Source organism: Phyllobates terribilis, unplaced genomic scaffold (genome assembly GCF_046119375.1).
Source record: "Phyllobates terribilis strain yellow unplaced genomic scaffold, ASM4611937v1 Scaffold_7__3_contigs__length_470593459, whole genome shotgun sequence".
NCBI classification, from domain to species: Eukaryota; Metazoa; Chordata; class Amphibia; order Anura; family Dendrobatidae; genus Phyllobates; species Phyllobates terribilis.
This window is the reverse complement of record NW_027362767.1, coordinates 385,058,058-385,082,069: the sequence shown is the minus strand read 5'-3', so window position 1 is coordinate 385,082,069 and position 24,012 is coordinate 385,058,058. Positions and strand designations below refer to the sequence as shown.

At 43.3% G+C, this 24,012-nt stretch overlaps 1 protein-coding gene across 3 annotated transcripts in view; it reads left to right on the top strand.

The window, feature by feature from the left end:
* The window catches only part of LTBP4 (latent transforming growth factor beta binding protein 4), a 143,000-nt gene that overhangs the window by 58,002 nt on the left and 60,986 nt on the right, over positions 1-24,012 (top strand). For all 3 annotated transcript variants that reach the window (XM_073641474.1, XM_073641472.1, XM_073641473.1), the window contains exons 2-4: positions 15,778-15,984; positions 18,629-18,870; positions 21,878-21,980. In XM_073641474.1, coding sequence (XP_073497575.1) covers positions 15,778-15,984; positions 18,629-18,870; positions 21,878-21,980 — 552 coding nt within the window. The remainder of the gene's footprint in view (positions 1-15,777; positions 15,985-18,628; positions 18,871-21,877; positions 21,981-24,012) is intronic.

Sequence of the window (24,012 nt, the reverse complement as noted above, 5' to 3'; positions counted from 1 at the left end):
CTCCAAGAAAAGAAAACCTCTTCCCCATAAAAGGAGCTTTTCTTGAAAAATTTCAAACTGTGTGTGAACATAGCCTTACTATTCCTGCCGCTGACTCTGATGCATTCCTTAGCATTTGGTTAGCCAAATCCAGTGTTTTGGCTCTGAGCCATGATAGTGTCATATTGAATCATGTCATCGTGCAGCCCCCTCTTTGCTGACCTGCTAACTATACATACATCACTAATCTACTTATCGGAGGTTTTTCACAGTAAATACAATATAATGATTAATAGTAACAAATACCATAGACTTTTTCTCTAGTATAAGAAACTATGGAAAAAAAAAATCACCGTATATCCAGGAGTTGAAGAGTTAATCAGCCCCGGAGGAAGGGGCCTCGATTATTCATGTAAACAGCTCCAGTCTCCATCTGGATCCGAGCCTCGGAAAATAAAATGTGCACTGTTATGTGTTCCCTTGTTGATGTGTATACAATAGCAAAGCTTGGAAATGGTACAGGGAGATTGGGGGGGATTTCGAGGGCGGCCCCATAATGATGTCCATTTGCAGAATAAACATTTAGCAGGAAGTGTCCTGGCAACAATTCCCACTAGACCACTGCCGGCTGAAAAGTTTCTCCGAAGCCAAAAAAGTTTTAGAGGCGGAAAAGCGTGCAAGCAGTAAGACCGCTAACTATGTGAACGAGAAGAGGTCGCAGGCTGGTGTCAAGTATCGAAAAAAGCAAAGGCACATAATGGACTGTTTAGTTAGGTGACCGTAGGGTTTTCTATCAAGGGCAAGGAGGTGCATCATCCCAAAATATGGAATAATCCTTAAATATAAGGATTTCATAATATTTCATAGAAGACTCAGCAGATCTCTCAGGCCCTGATGAACCTGCCATATAAAATCCATTCCAGAAGGTTCCTTCAACCAGAGAGGAGAAGAACAGGGTGCGGAAGGGTGGAAATTTGGGGAGTGGTGAGGTGGGTAAAGGGCATGACGGGGTGTGGTTTGGTAAAAAGGGGCATGGCTATGTACAAAAATTGTGGAGGCAACAGCTTTTATAGGGAAAACACGATGATGGGATCTCTTTACGCATTTGATTGATCAAGCGGATCTGCCAACAAATTTAACAATACAAACTATACATTCTTAAAGGGACTGTCCGCACAGAATGACTGTTTAAACCAAGTACAGGCACTTGGTGCACCCTTGGTGTGGCTAAACAATTCAGTGCATCTTCCAATCTACTTGTTTTTCATCTATCTCCGCCCCTTCTATTTTGATTGACAGCCTTGGCTTTAAAAAGCCAGAGAAGGGTGGAGATAGATGGAAAACAAGCAGGTGGGAAGGTGCACTACCTGTTTGGCCACACCAAGAGTGCACTGAGTGCCTGTACTTGATTTGAACATCCATTGTTCACTGACAGACTCCCTTTAAAAAGATCGTTTAGAACTGATGAGACTGATGTACTGACTGTGATAGTCCATATCAGAATGACTTTCTCAGCATTTTGACAGGGATGTTTTTGCATAGTGGGTGTGTCAATACTATCTGAGTACAGACACGCACCTAACGCACTTCAAAGCTTGATTTCTCAGCACTGGTAAATGAGATTTGACCGGTTCCGAATTATGGGCCCGATTCATCAAGACGTGCATGCGTGCTGGAGTCTTACACTGATTTATGTAGAGGTGCACGTCTCTTCATGACTCTGGAGGATCAGACGAGTGGCATGCACCTACGTGCCCTACGCCAGAGATCTCACTCCAGTCGTGTACTGGAGTGACATTTTTGGAGTAGGGACCGCCACAGCTTGTCATGAATTAGACAAAAGCTGTGGTGTTACACTCCCTCCCCTCCCCAACTCCACTGATTTTGTGGGAGCTAGAAGAAGCTGGCAAGAAAGCACCAAAAGTTGCAAAATTTAAAACTTTGAATTGCGCCTTAGTTTTGCAACTTTTCAGAGCTTTTATGCCAGAAATTTGGGCCCATCGTTGACTACACTTCTCAGTTGAGGCAAAAAGGTATGTCAGTGTAGGAGAGTTTTTGCTCCATGTTTAACAACTACTGTACAGTTAGACATTTATTCTGCGTATGAGGAATATTAACCCCAGACTTGGAGGGAACCTGGCCTCACTTGCTAGGAAAAAAGAAGTGACTAGTGCGCAGCCTGGTCTGTAGTAGATAACAGCAGGTTAGAGATCAGCGCAGAGAGGACGGCAATCTGTTCTACATCATTATATTTGTGGATATGGATAAACCTGAAACACATGGTGCCATGAAATCCACTGCAAAACAAATGTGCAATAAGAAGATCGGTTCCTATATTGTTTTTTTTATTATTCCCCTATGTGGGAATCAGCAGGAAAGTACATGGACTGCAGGCGATGTTCACTGGAACAGTGGGGCAGATTTACGGCGTTTCATACTGCCCCTCTTAATCCATACTTGGTTAGAGTAAAATGTGCCAAATTTATGGCTGGAGTAATTTTACAGAAAGCAATGGCTATTTGTAACGAGGGACTGTGTCGGGATTGATGATGACCGGTTTCCTTTAAGGGTAGGTTCACATGGGGCGAATATGCTACGGATTTTCTGGATATGCTGCAATTTTTTTTTAGCAAATCTCATCCAGGTGCTGCATAAACAAATCGGCACTGTGTAGAAAATGAGCTCTGGTAGTCGATTTCTTACATTTTTCTGCCTGATTCCATATGAATCCCATCACAAATTGTACATGCACCATGTGATGTTGTATACATGATGCATTTTCACCAAAGAAGCATTGTACAGAGACCATTACTTTGTGCGCCGATGTATAACCCCATTGTGCCCATATGCATGAGGTTTGATGCACTGCATAGGTTTTCCAGCAAATCCTGTGACTGCTCAATCTTGCATACTTACCAACAATAAAGGGGTTGTCCACCTTTGGGAACAATTATTTTTTTTACTTAACTACATGTATTTGGTTCTTTTTTGTAAGTAGGTTTCATGACAAATTTTGCAATATTTGCTCTCTATGCACAATTTCTGGCTGTAGAATGAGTTAAACGGGTAGTCTACTACTTGGACAGCATCTTCTTAATCCCTGTTTCCCCCCAGTAAAATAATAACACATAGTAACATAGTAACATAGTTTGTAAGGCCGAATAAAGACTTGCGTCCATCAAGTTCGACCTGTTAGTTCTGTAATTGCTAAAGTTGATCCAGAGGAGGGCAAAAACCCCAAATGATTTGGCCAATCTTCACCTGAGGAAAAATTCCCTCCCGACTCTGAAACCAGCAGTCAGAATAAATCCCTGTATCCACCTACTATTTTATTTTATTTTTAAGTATATGCTGAAATCTGCCTGGTACCTAGAAATGCATCCAGTCCCCGCTTGAACTGGTGTAGTGAATCCGACATTACCGTCTCCTCACTCAGTGAATTCCATATTCTCACTGCTCTTACCGTAAAGAATCCCTTCCTATGCTGGTGCTGAAACCTTTTCTCTTTCAGTCTTAGTGAGTGCCCTCTTGTTAACGTAATATCCCTCCTTTTGAACAAATCCCGGACAAGATCTCTATACTGTCCCCTAACATATTTGTACACATTTATTATGTCCCCCCTCAACCTTCTCTTTTCCAGGCTGAATAGTCCTAGTTTTGCCAACCTCTCTGGGTATTGCAGTCCCTCCATTCCCTTTATTAATTTTGTTGCCCTCCTTTGTACCTTTTCAAGCTCATTTATATCCTTTCTATATATTGGGGCCCATAACTGAGCACAGTATTCCAAGTGTGGTCTGACCAGTGCTTTGTACAGTGGAAGAACAATGTTCTCATCCTTTGCAGCTATACCTCTTCTGATACATCCCATTACCCTGTTTGCCCTTACAGCAGCGGCCTGACTTTGGGCACTCCAATTTAGTTTGCTATCAATCAAGATGCCCAAGTCCTTCTCCATCTCTGAATTCCCCAATGATTTCCCATTCAGTGAGTACTGGTGACTTCCATTTTTCCTTCCCATATGTATGACCTTACATTTCTCCTCGTTAAACCTCATTTGCCATTTAATGCTCCACCTACCCAGCTTATCCAAATCCCTCTGTAGGTCTGCACTGTCCTCTTTTGTATTAATTGTTTTACATAACTTTGTGTCATCTGCAAATATTGATATTTTACTATTTATCCCGTTGACTATGTCGTTAATAAAGATATTAAATAACATTGGGCCTAGTACAGACCCCTGTGGTACCCCACTAGTGACGCTTACCCAATCTGAGTATATTCCATTTATAACCACACTCTGCCTTCTATCCTTTAGCCAGTTAGCTACCCACTTGCAGACATTTTCCCCCAGCCCCATCATTCTCATTTTGTATACCAACCTATTATGTGGCACGCTATCGAACGCTTTTGAGAAGTCGAGATACACGACATCCACTGGTTCCCCCTGATCTACTCGAGAGCTAACCTCCTCGTAGAAGTCAATCAGGTTTGTTTGGCAGGAGCGATTCCTCATGAATCCATGTTGGTTCGGGATTAAAAGATTATTAGCATCAAGATGCTCCGTAATTGCCTCTTTAATGAAGCTTTCAAAAATTTTGCCCACAACGGACGTCAGACTCACCGGCCGATAGTTTCCGGCGTCACTTTTCGCTCCCTTTTTGAATATTGGCACTACATTCGCCTGTCGCCAATCAAGTGGCACAGACCCAGTCTCAACAGAGTCCTTAAATATAAGATATAACGGTCTATCTATCACATTACTTAGTTCCCTTAGTACCCGTGGGTGTATGCCATCAGGTCCTGGTGATTTGTTTATTTTAATGTTACTGAGGCGTTTCTGTACCCCAGCTTGGGTTAGATTTGTCATACTTAGTGGAGGATTAAGCTTGTCACTTCTCATTTCTCCTGTTAGTTCGATTTCCTTTGTGAAAGTTGTCGAAAAAAATTTATTTAATAGATTAGCTTTATCCTCATCTTTCTCTATGATTTTGCCTTCCTCACTTTTTATCGGTCCAATATTATCCGATTTAATCCTTTTACTATTTATATACGTAAAGAACAGTTTGGGATTTGATCTACTTTCCCTAGCCATACGTCTCTCTGTTTCCTCCTTCGCTATTTTTATTTGTTTTTTACAGGTTCTCGTTTTTTCCTTGTAACACATTAGTGCCTCCTTGCTGTTTTCCTGTTTTAATCTCTTGAATGCCTCTTTTTTGCTATTTAACGCCCCTTTTACGTTCTTGTTCAACCATATTGGTTTCCTCTTATTTCTGGCCTTTTTATTCCCATACGGTATATATCTCTCGCACTGAGTATTCAGAATTCTTTTGAAGGTTTCCCATTTACTATTCGTATTCCATTGATTAAGTACTTTGTCCCAGTCAATAAGTTGAAGGTTTTCTATCAGCTGATCAAACTTCGCCCTCCTAAAGTTTAATGTTTTTGTTGTTCCCTTATTGATAACCCTACTGAAGGGCATTTTGAAGTCGATAATATTATGATCGCTATTACCTAGGTGCCCCCCTATCTGTACCTCAGTTATTCTATCAGGCCTATTAGTCAATATTAAGTCCAACACGGCCTTCCCTCTCGTTGGTTCCTGCACTAGTTGGGAGAGATAATTATCCTTAATATTTGTCAAGAACCTTTTTCCTTTCTGAGATCTACAGGTTTCTGTTTCCCAGTCAATATCCGGGTAGTTGAAATCCCCCATTACAATCACTTCATTATGTTTTGCTACTTTGTCTATTTGTCCTAATAGCAGATTCTCATTCTCCTCTGTTATATTTGGTGGCTTATAGCAGACCCCCAGTAATATTTTATTATTATTTTTTGCCCCCTCTATCTCTACCCACATGGACTCGACCCCCTCTTCTCCCTCTCCTATATCTTCCCTTAGTCTGGGTTTTAGACATGACTTTACATATAAGCAGACTCCTCCGCCTTTCCCCTGTTTCCGGTCCCTTCTAAATAAACTATAATCTAATAAATTTACCGCCCAGTCATAGCTATCGTCTAGCCAAGTCTCTGTTATACCTACGATGTCATACCTCTCCTCCGATATAAGCGCCCGCAGCTCTTCCGCCTTATTGGTCAGGCTTCTTGCGTTGGTCAGCATGCAAGATAAAACTTTGGGGTTATTTAGCATCCTATTCTTCTCTAACGATCTAACTGTACTATCCCCACCCCCCTCTCCACCCTCATTATATTCACTTCTCCCCTTCCCCCTTGCTTGCCTCACATCCCACCTATTTCCTTGGTTTCCCACCTCATCCCAAACCTCACCGCAGTCTTCATCCCAACCCTAACCCACCTGTTCAACCTGTCACTAACAACAGGCGTCTTCCCCTCATGCTTCAAACATGCCTCGATCACACTCATGCTCAAAAAACCCTCCCTAGACCCATCCTCTCTGTCTAGCTATCGCCCCATCTCACTTGTCCCCTATGCCTCAAAACTACTGGAACAACATGTCCATTTTGAACTGTCCTCCCACCTCTCCTCCTGCTCCCTCTTTGACTGCTTACAATCTGGTTTCGGGCTTCACCAGTCCACTGAAACTGCCCTGACTAAAGTCATCAACGACCTACTGACCGCCAAATCCAAGCGACACTACTCTGTCCTCCTCCTCCTGGACCTGTCCTCTGCTTTTGACACAGTGGACTATTCCATCTTACTACAGACTCTCTCATCTCTTGGCATCACAGACTTGGCCCTATCTTGGATCTCATCATACCTAACAGACCGGACATTCAGCGTCTCCCAATCACACACTACCTCCTAATCTCACCCACTATCTGTCGGTGTCCCCCAAGGTTCAGTTCTAGGACCCCTGCTCTTCTCCATCTACACCTTCAGTCTGGGACAGCTCATAGAGTCCCATGGCTTTCAGTATCATCTCTATGCTGATGATGTGGCGCCCAGCTGCGCTTGGTACCACAGATCCTAGAAGAGTACATTGATGGAATCCTCCACAAGAGGCCCCCATAAACTTTCACACATCTCCACCTTCCACCTCAGACCAGCAGAGGGAGCCCGTTAGGGATATAAATAGGGAAGGTGGAGCTAGGCAGTCCAGTCTAGCCAGAACAGAGTTCCTGCTCACAGCCAGAGGGGGACAGAGTTCTCAGTTTGGTTCCTGCAGAAGTCTGTCTGCAGAGGTAGGCCAAGCTAGACTCAAGCAGCTCAAGTAAGTGAGCTCAAGGTGTGCTGACGCCTGTAAGATCGGTGAAGAGCGGCAAGCTGCCGTTAGTGTGAGTAGTGTGAGTAGCCTAGTGAGGGCCCGAGCGTGGCCGAAGGCGAGTGGAAAGTGAGTAGCAGTGGGGGCAGAGGAGCTTACCCAGCTCACCCCGAAACATATACCGGACACCGGGTCCGAGCTTACCGGGATCTCTATGACCCAGTAAGGCATAACCGGAATCCCTGGAGAACTACAGGTCCCAGGTTCACCAGAGAGCTCATACGTAACAGAGCCAGGAGACACATAGGCCCCGTAAGCTGGGAGCCGGTGCAGGACAGAGATAAAGTTAGGCCTAGCTTCAGGCAGGTCAGAAACTTACTACGCAGAGGCAAGAAACAGGAGGCCCTATACCCGCTCATTGGGGAGGATCCTGATATGCACCCTTCACCCTACGGTGCTCCGGGATGTGCCTGAATTACCACCAGTAAAAGGTACTGAAGTGACTACCGTGTCCGTCCCCGTTCTTGCTCTGGCCCGGCTGGGTCTCGCCTGTCCTGCATCCCCCTCTCCGTACGCTGCCCTGAGGCCTAGCTCCACCTGTGGGGAGCTATACCATCAAGCTGCCTTATCACCGGCCTCAGTGGACTGCCGCAGCGCTGGTGATTCTCAACAGAAACCACAGGTGGCGTCACGAACTTCCATAAAATTAACAAATAATCCCCTTTTAAAAGCTGACCCCAGGGTACGGGCCCGGGAGCCGACCACCGCGACATCCCCAAGGCCAGGCAAAGGCCCAGGTACCGAGTCGTCCCCATCCCCCTGGGCGTGTCAATGACACACAGATCTACCTCTCTGGACCTGATATCACCTCCTTACTAACCAGAATCCCACAATGTATGTCCGCTATTTCATCCTTCTTCTCTGACAGATTTCTAAAACTTAATATGGATAAAACTGAATTCATCATCTTTCCACCATCTCACTCAACCCCGCCACCTGACCTATCTATCAAAGTCAATGACTGTCCACTCTCCCCAGTCCTGCAAGCTCGCTGCCTCGGGGTAACCCTGGACTCCAACCTCTCCTTCACACCTCATATCCAAGCCCTTTCCACTTCACGCCGACTCCAACTCAAAAATATTTCCCAGATCCGTACATTCCTCAACCATGAATCTGCAAAAACACTAGTGCAGGCCCTCATCATCTCCTGCCTCGACTACTGCAACCTCCTGCTCTCTGGCCTCCCTTCTACCACTCTCGCACCCCTGCAATCTATCATAAACTCTGCTGCCGAACTAATCCACCTGTCCCCCCGCTATTCCCTGGCCTCTCCTCTCTGTCAGTCTCTTCACTGGCTCCCCATTGCCCAGAGACTCAATTTCAAGACCCTAACCATGGCATTCAAAGCCATCCACAACTTGTCTCCTCCATACATCTGTGACCTAGTCTCCCGGTACTTACCTGCACGCAACCTCCGATCCTCACAGGATCTCCTTCTCTACTCCCCTCTTCTCTCCTCTTCCCACAATCGCATACAAGGTTTCTCCCATGCATCCCCCCTACTCTGGAACTCTCTACCCCAACATATCAGACTCTCGCCTACCGTGGAAACCTTCAAAAGGAACCTGAAGACCTACCTCTTCCGACAAGCCTACAACCTGCAGTAACCGTTGCTACACGACCAGCTGTGCCCTCACCTACTGTATCCTCACCCCCTTCTAGATTGTGAGCCCTCGCGGGCAGGGTCCCCTCTCCTTCTGTACCAGTCGGTGAATTGTTTTTGTACGAACTATTGTTTGAACAAACTTGTTGTTTGCTACGTATATAGCTTTTTCACATGTAAAGTGCCATGGAACTAATGGCGCTATAATAATAAATAATAATAATAACACTTATACTCACCTTTGTTGCCGGCACCGTTCCAGCGGTTTCAGCACTGGCTCTCTGAGGATCGCATGACATTGTCATGTCACGCAATCCCTGTGGCCAATCAGCACTGAATTCACTCTCCCCGCCTATGGACAAATCAAGACATCCGCCGGAGGAAGTGACAACTATGACTGCTCTCTCACTTCCGCCAGATGACAATTAAAGGGGTTTTCCCAATTTTAAAAATTGCCTGTGTCTGACCATGTAGGGAACATACCACATCTACTGGGCAGGGGAGGAAGCAAAAGACAAAACAGACATTACAGCAGGGGATCGCAGAGGATTCATTTTATGAGGTAAAACATTTCCCTGCCTGTTTTTAAACAATATTTTACCTCACAAAATGAATCCTCTGTGATCCCCTGCTGTCATGTCTGTATTGTCTTTTGCTTCCTCCCCTGCCCAGGAGATGTGGTATGTACCCTACATGGTCAGACACAGACAATTTTTAAAATGAACTTTTCTTTGTGAGAAAACCCCTTAAAGTCCATAGGAGAGGAGAGTGAAGCCACAGTTCTCACTTCCTCTGGATGTCTTGATTTGTCCATGGGCGGGAAGTGAAGTCAAAGCTCATTGGCCACAGAGATCGCATGACATAACAATGTCATGGGAGCCCCGGGAGTGCCAGTGTCAAGACTGCTGGATTGATACCGGCACCGAAGTGAGTATGTGTTATTATTTTACTGGTGGCAAACATAGGGATTCAGAAGGGGCAGTCCGAGTAGTAGACAACCCCTTTAACTGCAAAACTGTCAGTAAGCTCATTCTGATGGTCTGACAAAGAGTTTGTAACTCTTTTATCTGTCTTTTTCTAAGCTCCTCTCAGCTGATTTATGACCACAGACCACATCAAAGTTGGATGTGCAGGGAAACACAGAGCCTGTAAAAGCCAAATAGTGCAACATTTTTGAGAAATTCCATTTCCAAAAAAGATTTTTAGCCCCTAAACTCATGCATTTAATTTAAAAAAAAATGTCCCAAAGTTTGACAACCCCTTTAACAATGCAAAATTCAGGACATTAAAGCCTAGCTGCGAGGAATGCTCAAAAAGGTTCACTATTGATTAAGGCTATGTGCCCACGATGCAGAATTGAAGCAGAAAATTTCTGCACCGTTTCTGCATGTTCTTGGCAGTAAAAACGCTTGCGGATTTTACACGTGTTTTTGCAGCGTTTTTACATGCAGATTTGACTTGCGTTTTTCAAATGCATTGTGACCTCAAATCCGCATGCGGAAACGCACAAATAATGGACATGCTGCGGATTTTTCCGCAAGGAAAATCCGCTGCGGAAAATTCCGCAGCATGGGCACAGAACATGCAGATTTTCATTGGGGATCATGGGACACGGATTACCAAGCGTTTTGCAAGCGTTTACGCTGCAGAAATTCCGCATCAAAAACGCTTGAAAAACGCATAGTGGGCACGCAGCCTAAGTTCTTGCTCCTGACCCCTTTTGCTCTCCAGTTCACGGACTGTTGGAATTATGTTCTTTTCTGTGAATATGTTTCCTGCACATATACTCATTACCTATCACTATATGCAGAGCATCAGTCTGGAATGGCCCCTGAGGAATATTACACTCAAAGGGTTTATTATTATAATTAATGGCTTATACAAGTAATCCAAGACTGACTAATCCCAGCGACTTACACCGGAAACCAGCGTCGCAGGGAGAGAGCTTGTTCTGGCAGTGCGGGGCCGGAGGGAGGTATGTGCAACACAGGGCGCTATTACATTACGACAGGGGGGGTTCTGAACCAGGGGCATATTTTCCTTTATATAGAAGGTTGGCATTTTCAGGGTATATATTATAAATATGACACTCCATCTGGCGTGATTACATAATTTTATTGGGCCTCTAATCCATGGGAATATAATAGCACACAACTATGGCACAAAAACAAGACTGACAGGGCACGAATGGGAAGTACTCAGCGTACCCTGCAGATCACTGGCCGACGCAGACAGAAAAGGGCCCCTGTGCAAGAACAATATTTGGGCCCTTTGCAGCCAAAGAGCTCATCATAATGCACAAGTCTACCTGCTTTGGAGGTAGAAATGGCCCATTTACTTTTTGAGCCCTGGTTGCACCAGTGATGTGCCCGCCCCTGCTACAGATCATGTGGCAAAGGGGGTTGTCCATTTTATTCTTGAAAAATAAAGTTATTAAGAATTTTCTAGGAAATGCGCCACTTCTTGTGTACACTGCAGCGTCAGTCAAGTCCGTACATTGGAAAGGTTATGGTCGACACTCCGGGTGGATGGTGGTAGGATTGGTATCCCGACAATAATATAGGAAAGACCACTGCGCTGTTTAGTTGTAGTGAAGAAAATGACATTTATTGATGTCACGTTCAGGGGTGCCACACTTTGGAAGATGGACGGCATATTGGACCTTGGTCACGGTCTGTTAGGGGCAGTATAGTGGATGCTGTGGGGAGAGGCTGACACATACCGTACCTGTCCGCCTCTCCATTGAGCATCCACTACATGCATCTAACAGGTCATAACGAGAGTTGATGCAAATTGTTTCCTGCCCATCTGTAATCTGTGGCCGCTGGAAAGGAGTCATGAGAACCACCTCCTACCTCCCGGCATCGGCAGCTCTTCTTTTAATTAGCAGGCCTTGATCGACCTTACACCGCAAAGTAGACATCATGTCAAGCCGGCTAATCAAAAGAGGAGCCTGAGATGCCGGGAGGTAGGACGTGGTTCTCAAGATTCCCATCCAGCGGCCACCGACCAATCTGGCCAATGGACTAGGTCCTGCAGAACTGAGGAAAAAAAGAAAGAGCACGTCACTTCTTTGAACCATCTCCTGATGGAAAACGCTTCAAGCTAGACACTGTCCAATCGAAAGGGTGCAGAATGTTCTTTAACAAAAACCTCTGCAAAACGCTTCAAAAACTCTTCAAAACAACACCAGGTAATTAAAAACTTCTAAAAAAAAACTCTTCAAAAAAAGGAGTGTTTCCTGAAGAGGTTTCCACTAGAAAACTCATCGTTTTTGACCCCTTCAAAAAAAAAAACCTCCATGTGCGCATAGTCTTATCTGCACCTTTGATAAATCAAAACCTCATGTCCTCGAACAAGACACTGCCCCATCTTTTGTATATAACATACATACTGCTCTGTCTGCTATCACAGATGGCTTCACGTGTTATATATGTTTAATTCTCCCCTTCCTTTTTTCTAAATCCCCTTGTCCTCAAATTCCCCGTCCTGAAATGTAAGTCAGCCTTACCCTGCACTAGTAGGGAGCGTCCATCAGTCCTGTATTCATTGCATAGCCTACATTAGGCTCATATATGAGGACATACAATGCTGATTACGGTATACCATGCAGGGTTTGTGGACAACTAGGTGACAGTGAAAACTACTATGGTTTTTATTATGTTTGTAAGACTTTTTTTTTTTTTTTAGTTTTAGGTGAAAATTAGCTTTTCCTTTAGGCCACGACCCCACTATCAGTATCTGGTCAGTATTCGGTCAGTATTTTTTCTCAGAAGTGGGAGCCAAAACCAGGGGAAGAACAATCAGAGAAAAGGTATAAGGCTGTGTGCCCACGATGCGTTTTTCAAGCATTTACGCTGCGGAATTTCCGCAGCATAAACGCTTGGGAAACGCTTGGTAAACCTTCCCCCATGGTCTCCAATGCAATTCCGCACTTTCAATGCCCATGATGCGGATTTTTCCGCAGCGTTTATGCTGCGCTCAAAAATCCGCAGCATGTCCATTAATTTTGCGGAAGCGCTGCGTTTTCGCCGCCATTGACTTGCATTAGAACGCGCCAATTCCGCAAGACTGCATCTGTACTTGCGTAATTGGCGCGTTCTAATGTGCGGATGGTACCCGGGTGTGGAGGACAGGAGACTCTCCTCCACACCCAGGTACCATAAAAAAAAGAATAAAATAAAAAATAAAGATTTTGCCAAAAAACTGTCGTAAAACACTTTGAGAAGTTGACATAATTTTTTGTGCAACGTGGAGTTCAAGAAGCTTCGCCCACAAGGAGCAGAGCAGGGGAGCAGCTAGTCACAGGTCGTGACTACACCCACCAGTCAAATTTCAGGAAAAGTGAAGTTTTTTGTGCCAGAAATATTACTCCAGTCAGTGACTGGAGTAACATTTCTGGTAAGGTGCACATAAGCGCATGTCACTAATAAGTGATGTGCCCCTGTTAATGAAATCGGTGCATCTTATTTTTGTAAGCCCTTTATTAGGACCAGCGTACAAAACACTCATCATAATGAAGTAGCCGGTCCTTCTTGGTAGTTGACCTCTATCTGTATGTACAGGAAAGGCTGTCAATCACTGGTTAGGAACGCCCACTGGACTCCTATGCAGAGAAAGAGCAGGAATTTATTGGAATAAAATACAAGTTATACTGAATCTTTTTCCACAAAACGATATATCAATCTGCTCAGCTCCTCGTGCTTTATAACTTGCCGCTCGCAGATCACACACCACGTTGAGCATGACAGGTTCCCTTTAAACTGGAAGACATCCAAATGGACATCTGTTTACTGTTAGAGCGCTTCTCTCTGACAGTATAAGATATAGATGGACACGGTATTGACTCCCATGTTCCGGTGCTTGTGTAATTCTTGTAGAAATGTTGTACCATAAGAGTTCATCAGGCATCCTTCCTCCCTGGACACACACCCAGCCCTCAATTATACATCACAAAGCTGTTTCTGTGAGTCTCTGCTTTACATCAGAAGCTGCTGCCCGATGAAGGATCCAGGGGGTGTTTGGACCAAGATCTAGTGGACCAGGAATGTCCTGGACCTACCCTAGGCCTGTCTGCTTCTGCTCACTGTCACAAAATGCTCAAGAACCTGCGTCTTTGCAATGACCATGTGGGTGGAAATGGACGTTGGATCAAGGCCGATTCGCAAGGTGGCCTACAGCGAAGATTGCTTTGTCATAGCTATCGTGAATATGTCATTGCTTCACATGTGGGTGGGCGGCCGTGATGCTCAACTTAGGCAACGTGCTAAGAGACTGCCAACTTTTCTGTCCCAGAGCTCGTAATAAAACGACAAATGTAAAACAACCTTCCCCACCCATTTCATAGCTGTGATTCATTGACCTCTGGCTAGAGATGGCCATCTGATATTCAGTAATATACTGTAGAAATATTTTAAGCTGGACATACTCTAGAGACTATAGAAGACTATAAATACTGATTTAGACCATTTTCTTCTTAGTGTTGGATCCTATTCGTGGCATGAAATAGAGTGACCAAAGGCACTGAAAATGAGTGGAAAGGTCCATCTGTCATATTAGATTTTTCCAGCTATTGTGTCCTTGTTTCCATACTTGGACAATAACTCATGACAAATGACAGCTATGCACCATGGGGCATACTCATATACGTGCTGAAATAGACCTCAAAAAACACTTCCTTACATCATCTTTAGCTTAAAGACCCATATACATGTTCGGTTGGATAAACGCTTGCCATACCAGTCTATTTTCGGTGGAATCGGGCAAACATCTAATTTGTATAGGGGTCTCTTGACTCTCTCCAACAAATGATATTGGAGAAGAGAATGATCTGACCTGTTGAATTTCAAAAGCTGATCCTTTTGTTCTACAGGTGATAAACCTCAAGAAGTCTGGCCGCAGCTCTCTCAAAGGGAACAGGAGCGCTGAGCCTAGTGTCCTTGTGTATGAGGGAGATAGCCGTTGGCCGAATGATCTAATGTTTATGGCCAGTTTAAGTCAAAGGAAAAGACAGAGAACCATCTGCCAATTGACAATGATTTATTAATTTATCAGGGTTGGCCCGTGAACAGGGATAGGTGGTCTTTATGTGACCCCACAGTTGGGGGCTTCGCCAATTATTAGAATGGGGTCCTGTGTTTCCCAGCTGAATAAAGCATGGGTCACGCATGTGCAATACCACTCCATTCATGGTTTATGATGGTAATAGCCGAGTTGAGTCCTGAGTGCAGACTCTGAGTGGAGTAGCAGTGTGCATGCTCAATCACCGCTCTTGTCATTGGTGAGGTCCCAGCAGTTAGATCTCCAGCGATCATGCATTCATTTTCTAGCTTGTGGGGAGAGAAATGTTAACAGGCCGACCCATTAAGCTGAAAACATTGTTATGGAGAAACTAAATATTTTCTTACATCATAACTAATACACCAGGTTAGCAGATGAGGTGTACAGAAAAGTGTGGAATCAATTAAGGGATATATTTTTGCAAAATAAACTTTTTTTTTTCTAATGTTCTTTAATTGAATTCCTATAAAACGTATTAGATATCAAGAGCATGGGGACAGCGACAGGAGACGAGAAGGGAAGGGTGGTATGGAGCAGGGAATGATAAGGAGATGCGGCCATTAGTGAACAATTCCTGATAACCCCTTTAATTCTGATTGAAAAGAAAATCTGGTTGGGTTGTTTGGTGCAAAGAAAAAAATCTTTACATACACCTATTAGGGCATTTTGGGGTAAAAAGTAAAGTTCTTTATTAGGTGTTTTGTTTTCTTGCTGTGGGCAACATTAACATTAACCGCCCCAATAAAGAGAATATATTCAAGGGACCCACATTTTTCATCATAAACTGGGGGTGGTCTAGATTGAAGTGTTTATTCCATTGCCTAACATACGTGTCTAGATCCTAATGATCCAGAAGCTCCCGGTATATATTTACTTATCTTTCCTCTTTTCACAGTTCTTTGCCCTTTATTGTGTAAGAATGGAGGAGTATGCTTTAAAAAGGACAAGTGCCTCTGCCCGCCAAACTTCACAGGGAAGTTCTGCGAGACTCCTTTATCCGCCAGTCCAGGAATTGCTGCGTACACTATCAGAAACAGTAGTTTGGACCAGAATGTGAAGACGTACACATTGCCTCTATCCAACCATCAGCCAGAGAAAGACGGTATGCAGACCGATGGCATTGACCTCCATGTGTATATATTCAACTAGATTCAATTCCACAATATAATATCTCTTTTAATTCTTCAAGTTCTCTGCTTGCTGTCATTAGGAACCTTCATTCTTTTTTTCCAGGGGATGGAAATCTGTCCTGATCATGTGATGGACATGCAGGTGCAGGGTTCGTAACAGATGTGTTTTGTAACGAGCCATGCACCTGTATGTCCATGAATGATCAGGACAGATTTATTATCTGGTAAGCAATGAAGGACAATGAAAGATTAGCAGACAACAGGAAAAGTAGTGCTGCACAAACTCCTCAGCGGAATTCAATGGACCCCAATATGAATCAAAGGGATGTTTTGGGCCCCATTGGTATTGTTAGTGTAGCCGATTATTGAGAACGAGTGTTCCTGATAATCAGCCTGTCTAAACAGTCTGGCAGTCACTCAAACTTATTTTCTTAAAAATCATCGTTCTCGGCAGCGCATTGTCCCATGCAATCAGGACCTTTTTCTGCTGAGAACAATAATATTGTATGCGCACAGAACAATCGTATTAACAATCATCCTGTGAACATGAAAGTGCATTAGGCCGGTCTAAACAGGCTATTAAACGATTGGCGATACATTTCTATGTAGCTGACCGGCAGTAATTTAAGGCTGCAGGTCGGTTAGTCTAAATGCACGTTAAGTCTGATGGAAGTAGCAGTGCGTTGTGACTCTCTTTTTAAGCAGGGTATGTATCATCGCAAAATGACCTATTGTTTAAATTAGGGTTTGGTGTTAATCGATTTTTATGTAATTTTTTGGCAATTTTTTCTTTTCATTTTACAATCTGCAAAATATATTTGAAATCTTGCAATTTTTGTAGAACGGTGCTTCAGAGCAATAGACTTTGAATAAAACGGAGAGCACGTGCACTACTAGTCACTATAGATGAGCGTTGTTCGACTAGAACTGTTTGCCAATCTCAAATTCGAGCTGTTTTGGGCGGTGTTCGAGTCGTTCGACGAACGCGAACGATTTGCAAAAAATTCGGCTGTTCGAGGTTATGTTCGATAACTGTTCGTGCACCAAAAGCGTAACTGGATTTTTTCACATCATGCAGGGATTGTCTGCCACTCACTGTAATGCCACAGCCATGAAGGTTGTGGCATTACAGTGGTTGCCCAAATCGATGGGAACAGTGCTCACAGTGAAACATGAAAAGCCAGCAATTCAGCAGCGGCATACACTGGTACCCGACAATTTAGAACAGAAAGAATAGAGCATCACACATAGATTAGATAGATAGAAACATGTCAGTCTCATATATAACAAGTACAGTGACAGTGTTGGTTACTGTACTTGTCATTTAGTGTTAAAGGATTTATTAAAAAAAAAATAGTGTTTTCATGCACCGTCTCTTTAAAAAAGCCGGCCGGCAATTCAGCATCTGTACCTGACAATTTAGAACAGAAAGAATAGAGCATCACACATAGATTAGATAGATAGAAACATGTCAGTCACATATATAATAAGTACAGTGATAGTGTTGGTTACTGTACTTGTCATTTAGTGTTAAAATAAAGGATTTATTTAAAAAAAAATTGGCGTGGGGTTCCCCGTAATTTTAGTCTCTAGCGGAGGTTAAGCAGATGGCTGGGGCCGATGTTTGAAGCCTGGGAAGGGGGTAATACACACAGAGCTTCCCAGGCTACTAATATCAGCCCCCAGCTGAATACCTAGCCTTTACTAGCTATTAAAATGGGGGACTGAAAAAAAAAAATTACGTGGGGTCCCCCCCTATTTTAATAGCTAGCAAAGGCTAGACAGACAGCTGGGGGCTGATATTAATAGCCCAGGAAGGGTGCCATGAATATTGGCCCCCTCCCAGGCTAGAAACACCAGCCGTCAGCCGACGCAGAAATGGCGCATCCATAGGATGCGCCAATTCTGGCACTTAGCCTCGCTCTTCCCACTGCCCTGTAGTGGTGGCAGTGGGGTAATAGGGCTGGGGTTGATGTCAGCTTATAATGCCAGCTGACATCAAGCCCAGGTTAGTAATGGAGAGGCGTCTATAAGACACCCCCATTACTAACCCCATAGTCAAAGTTAAAAAAAAACACAAACACCCAGAATACAGAGTACAGCCGGCTTTTTTTAAAGAGAGTGTCTTCTGAGCAGTTTGTCAGCTTTTGGACACCTTTGAAGGTGTTTTCTATGTGTTTTTGTTTGCCTGCCATTGGATTTAACGGTGTTCGACAGTGTTCTAAGGTGTTCGACGAACAGTTCCACGAACATCCCAGGGTTCGACGAACCGAACCGAACCTGAACACTACGGGGGGTGGCTCAACACTACTTGTCACTCCATTCAAAAGTCTTGTAACCCCTGATGAAGTGCTGATGCAAGTCTTTCCCTCTGGCAATGGGTAGAGGGTACCTACGTAGAGACCCACTCAAATTCGACAGTCACTTATCCAGTGGGTAGATGATAAATTGCTTAAACCAGAACATCCTTTGAACCTAGATGAGAATAGACCCTCCAATAGAAATGAAAGCGTATTGACTGCTATTTATACATAGATCGCTCTGCACATGTAAAATTACTGGACAAGGTTAACCCGACCCACGTGTTATATCCATACTTTGTTTCGCCTCATACAGGAGGAACATCCATCGTCAATGTCCATGTAAAACACCCTCCGGAAGCCTCAGTGAACATCCATCAGGTGGAACGTGTGGACAGTCGTGATGGCCTAGCAAATGCTGACCGTAGGGTCCTCTCTCGCACCCCGGAGAACGGAGTCCCTATGTATAGAATCCAGGCTCAAAGCAGCCCCAGAATCAATGGCTACACTGAAAACTCCGGCTATGGGTACTGCTTCAGAAAACTTGAAAACGGACAGGTATGAGAAGTGTCCAACCTGAGATACGAGATACATACATTTCATCATTATATTCACAAGTCTCAAGTCCTTACATATGACATGCACATCAAGGATGGTGGAAACCTTTGGAAACGTTATACAAACCTTCCTATCCACACCTTACACCACTGCTTAGCTTCCTATGAACAAGATGGAATATCTGCTAACAAAAAGTGGAATAAATTAGCTATGAAAAGTCCGCTAAGAGACTTTAAAGTATCATGTGGTTATATCATTTACGGCTTCTTTCGGTCGAGTGAATTTGTTTGCACTAATGCTGTCATCTGTTTATCTGATACATTGATGTTATCTGTATGGTCTACATGCAACTGGGTTCATACCACTGACAATTCAGGCCTTACGCTCTTCAGACATGACACTTTGACATTGCAGAGTTGACTTATGACCAAATAAACACATTTTAACAAACAGTCCTCTTGCGGTGTCCAAGAGGCATGGATATGACCCGTACGGATAAGGGAAAAACAGAGACCTAACAAAAACAAGATTCAGTTTATAGACCTTCAGATTTGGTCCCACCTACTATCCTCAACCACCCGAATCCATGAGCTCAAGAGTAAACCCAATACCCTTATACCCTCCGACATAAAACAGGCCCAATTGTGTGTCCAGGTGGCATTTGAAGCAGTCAAACTAAATATACAGCAGTCTAGTAGTCATCAAGTTTGTAAAAAGTTTTTGTGGACGATGAAGTGATGATCATTTTATGGCTAAACTATTAAATATGAGGTTGGGTTTCCAAATTATGCCTACACGACTGATGCCAAAGTTGTGCACCATGCGGTCTGGCATCTATTGCTGCATGCAACGTTATCTTATCCGCCTCGAGGACCATGAATGGGAATTATTCCAAAGAAAGGATTAAATGTGACATCTTTTAGCCTCTGGTGTCTTTGGAAAAAAATGGAAAGGCTTTTATATGGAAACGAGCACTAAGGCCTCATTCAAAAATCTGTGTTTTTCGAGTCCGAGTTCTTTCCATAGACTATAATAAGTACATGCTCTATGTGGTTGTTCACATGTCCATGTTATTTTATGGACCGAATGTCTTCAAAAAAATGAAAACTGAGACATGTTTGTTTTTGAGTCTTGTTAAAGAGGTTGTCCAGGACTTTTTTAATTTTTACTAATGGCCTAAAAATGAACAGGCACATAGTTGCTAACAAAGGCAATTATCTGCCTGTTGTACCCGATGCCGTTTCAGAGCGGTCACTGACCGCTTTTGCCGGTGATTCAGCTGCTCCAGGTCAACAGAGCAGCTCTTCTTCTTCTCAGCTGCTCTGCCGACTGAGTGACAGCCATCTTCCCGTTTTCAGGCAGGGAAGGAGCTGGCTGTCAATCAGCATGATATCAGCAGTCACGCCCAGTCAACAGAGCAAAAGAGGAAGAGAAGACACTGCTCTGTTGATGTGACGTCATCAGAAGCGGCTGAATCACTGGCGTGAGAGGTCTGTGACCCCTCTGTGCCTGCAGAGATCGGTGCCGGACAGAACAGGTAGGTAGTTTGCAACTACCTGCCTGTTAGTTCTTTGGCCCATTGTTAAACAAAAATAGTCCCGGTTAACCAGTTTAACTAATCAAGCTCACCCATACACGTCTATAGGTCCAGGTAAAACTTGGACTGCACACTAATGCCATTCTGAATACATAAAACAGTTGAGAAACCTCCATCAGTATTTTTATTTTTTTTGCATATGAAAAAGCCTGATGAAAAACTGATGGTAAAAAGTGACACTGATTTTTCTTTGTGTACGAGAAAAAAAATCACTGACGTATGAATGAGGCCTAACTCTATCCGTCAGAATTGCTTTCGCATGGCGCACTAAATAAAAGTTCCATTTAGGCATTTTCCCCCTGCAGAACTTAGAAACAAAAGGAATACAAAAACAATAGTAAATATTTGTCAGAACAAGATTTATATAATTAAAGGATAAAATGCAGAGAAAAACACAGAAAAAAAATTAACTTTAATAGAATCCAGTCAAACCGAGCTTAACTGGAAACCAGAGCGTCTCTTACACAATCCTGTAGAGCAGCCACAATGTGAACATTTTCCTTATCGGTTCTGACACCAAATATAGGCAATGAAGAGTTACTGGCACATGGCTTCAATCAGACCCCTGCAGGTGCAATTACTTTGGCTTTTTGCCCAAAATCTCATCTGGATCTGCTTTTCTCTGCTTTTCATTACATTTGTGAAAATTCATAGATAGATCTGGAACAGAGTACAAGATGCAATCTCACAAAACACCAGAGAGCCGAGCCGGCTGTAGATGTTAGGGAGAAGGTCTGTAGGACATAGATGGACATTTGTTCCCAAGATCATAAAAGACGCTGCCATTCTTTGAAGTCTTTGGTGCCCCTACACACAAAAAAGTTAACCAAAACGCTGATTAAATATTGGGCATGTTCCCTGTCACGACTGTTTATCGTCATTTGTGAAGGCCAAGAAAAAGCACAGATGAAAGTCCGGAAATGAATCCATCCAGGCCAATCAGATATCTGTCAGTCTTGGAAGTAATCAGGTTCACTTGATGGTTGGCCAAAGTTGTCAGAACCATTGTAGCAGATTTTTATCTAATGTCTATGTCCTTTCTTCAAGATGCTGCCTTCTGACACGTACAAGTGGTTGGCTTTTGGCCGATTTGTTGGCGTCATCTTCTCCGAGGCTAATGATTGACTTCTCAGTCTTATGATCAATGGAGAAAGTGTGTTTTCCAAAAGATGATTACACTTTCTCTGGGGGTTCGTATCAAGGAGACTGTTCTTCAAGAGTGTTCAATATGACAAATCCCCTTAAGTCGTAAAAAAACACAATGATAAGTCTCTGTCAATGAGAACATTACTAACCTTATATTGTGCCATTGGGAACACTGGGCCCAACTTATGTAATTTCATAACTCGGATGGCTAAATATCTGCTTTTCTGTCATTTTTGTTAATTCAGGTTTATTCTTGCTTTCCAGTGTGGTTCACCTGTCCCTGGTTTGAGGACTCAGGATACCTGCTGCCGGGGAACTGGAGTAGCCTGGGGGGTCTATGACTGCACACCTTGCCCTGTGCTCAATGGTAAGCTTTTCTTCTTCTGAAATCTACATCCTCGCTCCGATGTGCTAAAGTTTAACTTATCATGTAGTCTGATGTTGCATTCTCTTTTGGTCTGTCACATACAGTATATATTGTGGATATATTGGGAGCTATTCCTAGTGTATATGTCAGGCATAGTGGCATTAAATGCTATTTATTCAATATAAATATGGCCGCCTCCTTTATTATCTTGATTGACAGCACTCCCTTGCGTACAGCCTGTGCTACCTGAACTCAAACAATGGTGGGCAATAAACGCACACAATTCAAAAGCTCTCAGGGATCACATAAGTCAACTGCAGACAAAGGTTAAACAAATCTCCATGTTTTACAATAACAAATAATAAACATAGGACTATTTGAGAGGCGAACTTTCAGACAATGTGAGTAAACAGTTCTCAAGATTTGTTACTATGAACATCGTCTGTGTCTAAACATCAGGTAAGGCTTTAACAGAATGAGCCTTATCTATCTGTGACTATATAACCAGACCAATGCTGGTTTGAATGCATTCTGAATATTTCAATATGGACTCAAAATATCCATTTTTATGTTCACACTACATACATGTACACACTGACAGTTCAGGAGCAGTTCTCTGCTGTGGGAAGCTGGCTATGCTAAGGACTTATTCAGATGTCAATTATTTTTCTAGCACGCAAAAACGTTCCAAGTTTCACTAGTGTTTTTTTTTTTATGGGAGTTTCATCAGTTTTTTTTTAGATGAAAAAAAACCATGGCAGTTTCTCAACCTTCTTTTATTAAACAGTCCTTGAAAATCAGACAACATACTTATGGAATCTGGGTTCTGTTCAATCTTTCTCACAAACCCATAGATTTGCACTGGCGATTTGATCCGAGAATCAGATCATGTATCCATTATTTTCTAAGCACCACTAATTCTGCAAAAATACACGGACATGTGAACAGCCCCATAGACTATACGTGAAAAACTGATGTCTGAATGAGCCCATATGGGTGTGTCGGTGTAGCAAGCAGATGAGAAGTTTGTGTGCATGCACCGCTCCTAAGGCCACGGTCACACGTTCAGTATTTGGGCAGTATTTTATATCATTTGTAAGCCAAAACCAGGAGTGGAACAATCAGAGGAAAAGTATAATAGAAACACGTCACCACTTCTGTATTTTTCACCCAGTCTAGTTTTTGGCTGACAAATACTGACCAAATACTGAGCATGTGAATGTGGCCTAACAGTCAGATGCTGTTCAGGCAGCACACGCTCCAGGCAAGTGAGCGCTGTCAATCAAGATACAGGGAGCGGCTGTGTGATGTTAATTCAGGTGGCGGAAAGATGCACCGACCACGAGGCCACGGCAAGGGTGCAGCACCCTAACTTGCATATTGTTACAAAGTGTTTTTCGGACACTAAAGACAAAGATTAATACCGTAAATTTCTGATTTTATACAGCTGAAGTCCCTATGTGATTGTGTACTTATTTTAATTTATGTGTTGGGGGCTGACAGATTCCCTTTAAATGGGTCATTCACCTTTGTGGTCATTTTTGTATTTTATTTAAATGCATGTATTTTGGGCAAAAAAATCCATTGTGCAAATTGTGTTTCATTGAAAATTTAGCAATATTTGTAATTTACCTGCTCTTTGTTTCCCTGCACATTCAACTCTGATGTGGTGTGTGGTAATAAAACAGATGAGCTTAGCTCAGAGAAACAGAGATACAGCAATTACAACCTGTCCCACCAGAACAAGCTCGCTGACAGATTCTCAGTTAACTCATTCTGCAGCCAGTAATGGACAGTGCCACACAAAGAGGATATAGAAGGCAAATGGTGCAAATTTTTTAATGACATCTAATTGCAAAACTTTCTTTGCAGCCCCAAATACATGCATCCAAGTAAAAAAAGAAAAATTGTCACCAAAGGTGGGAAACTCCTTATGGTTCAAAAGAACATCAGCCAAACATGGCGCCATTCGCTGTGATCCAACGTTCTACCTTTGTACTGCGTATTCCTGACTGTGCACCATGTTTCCTTA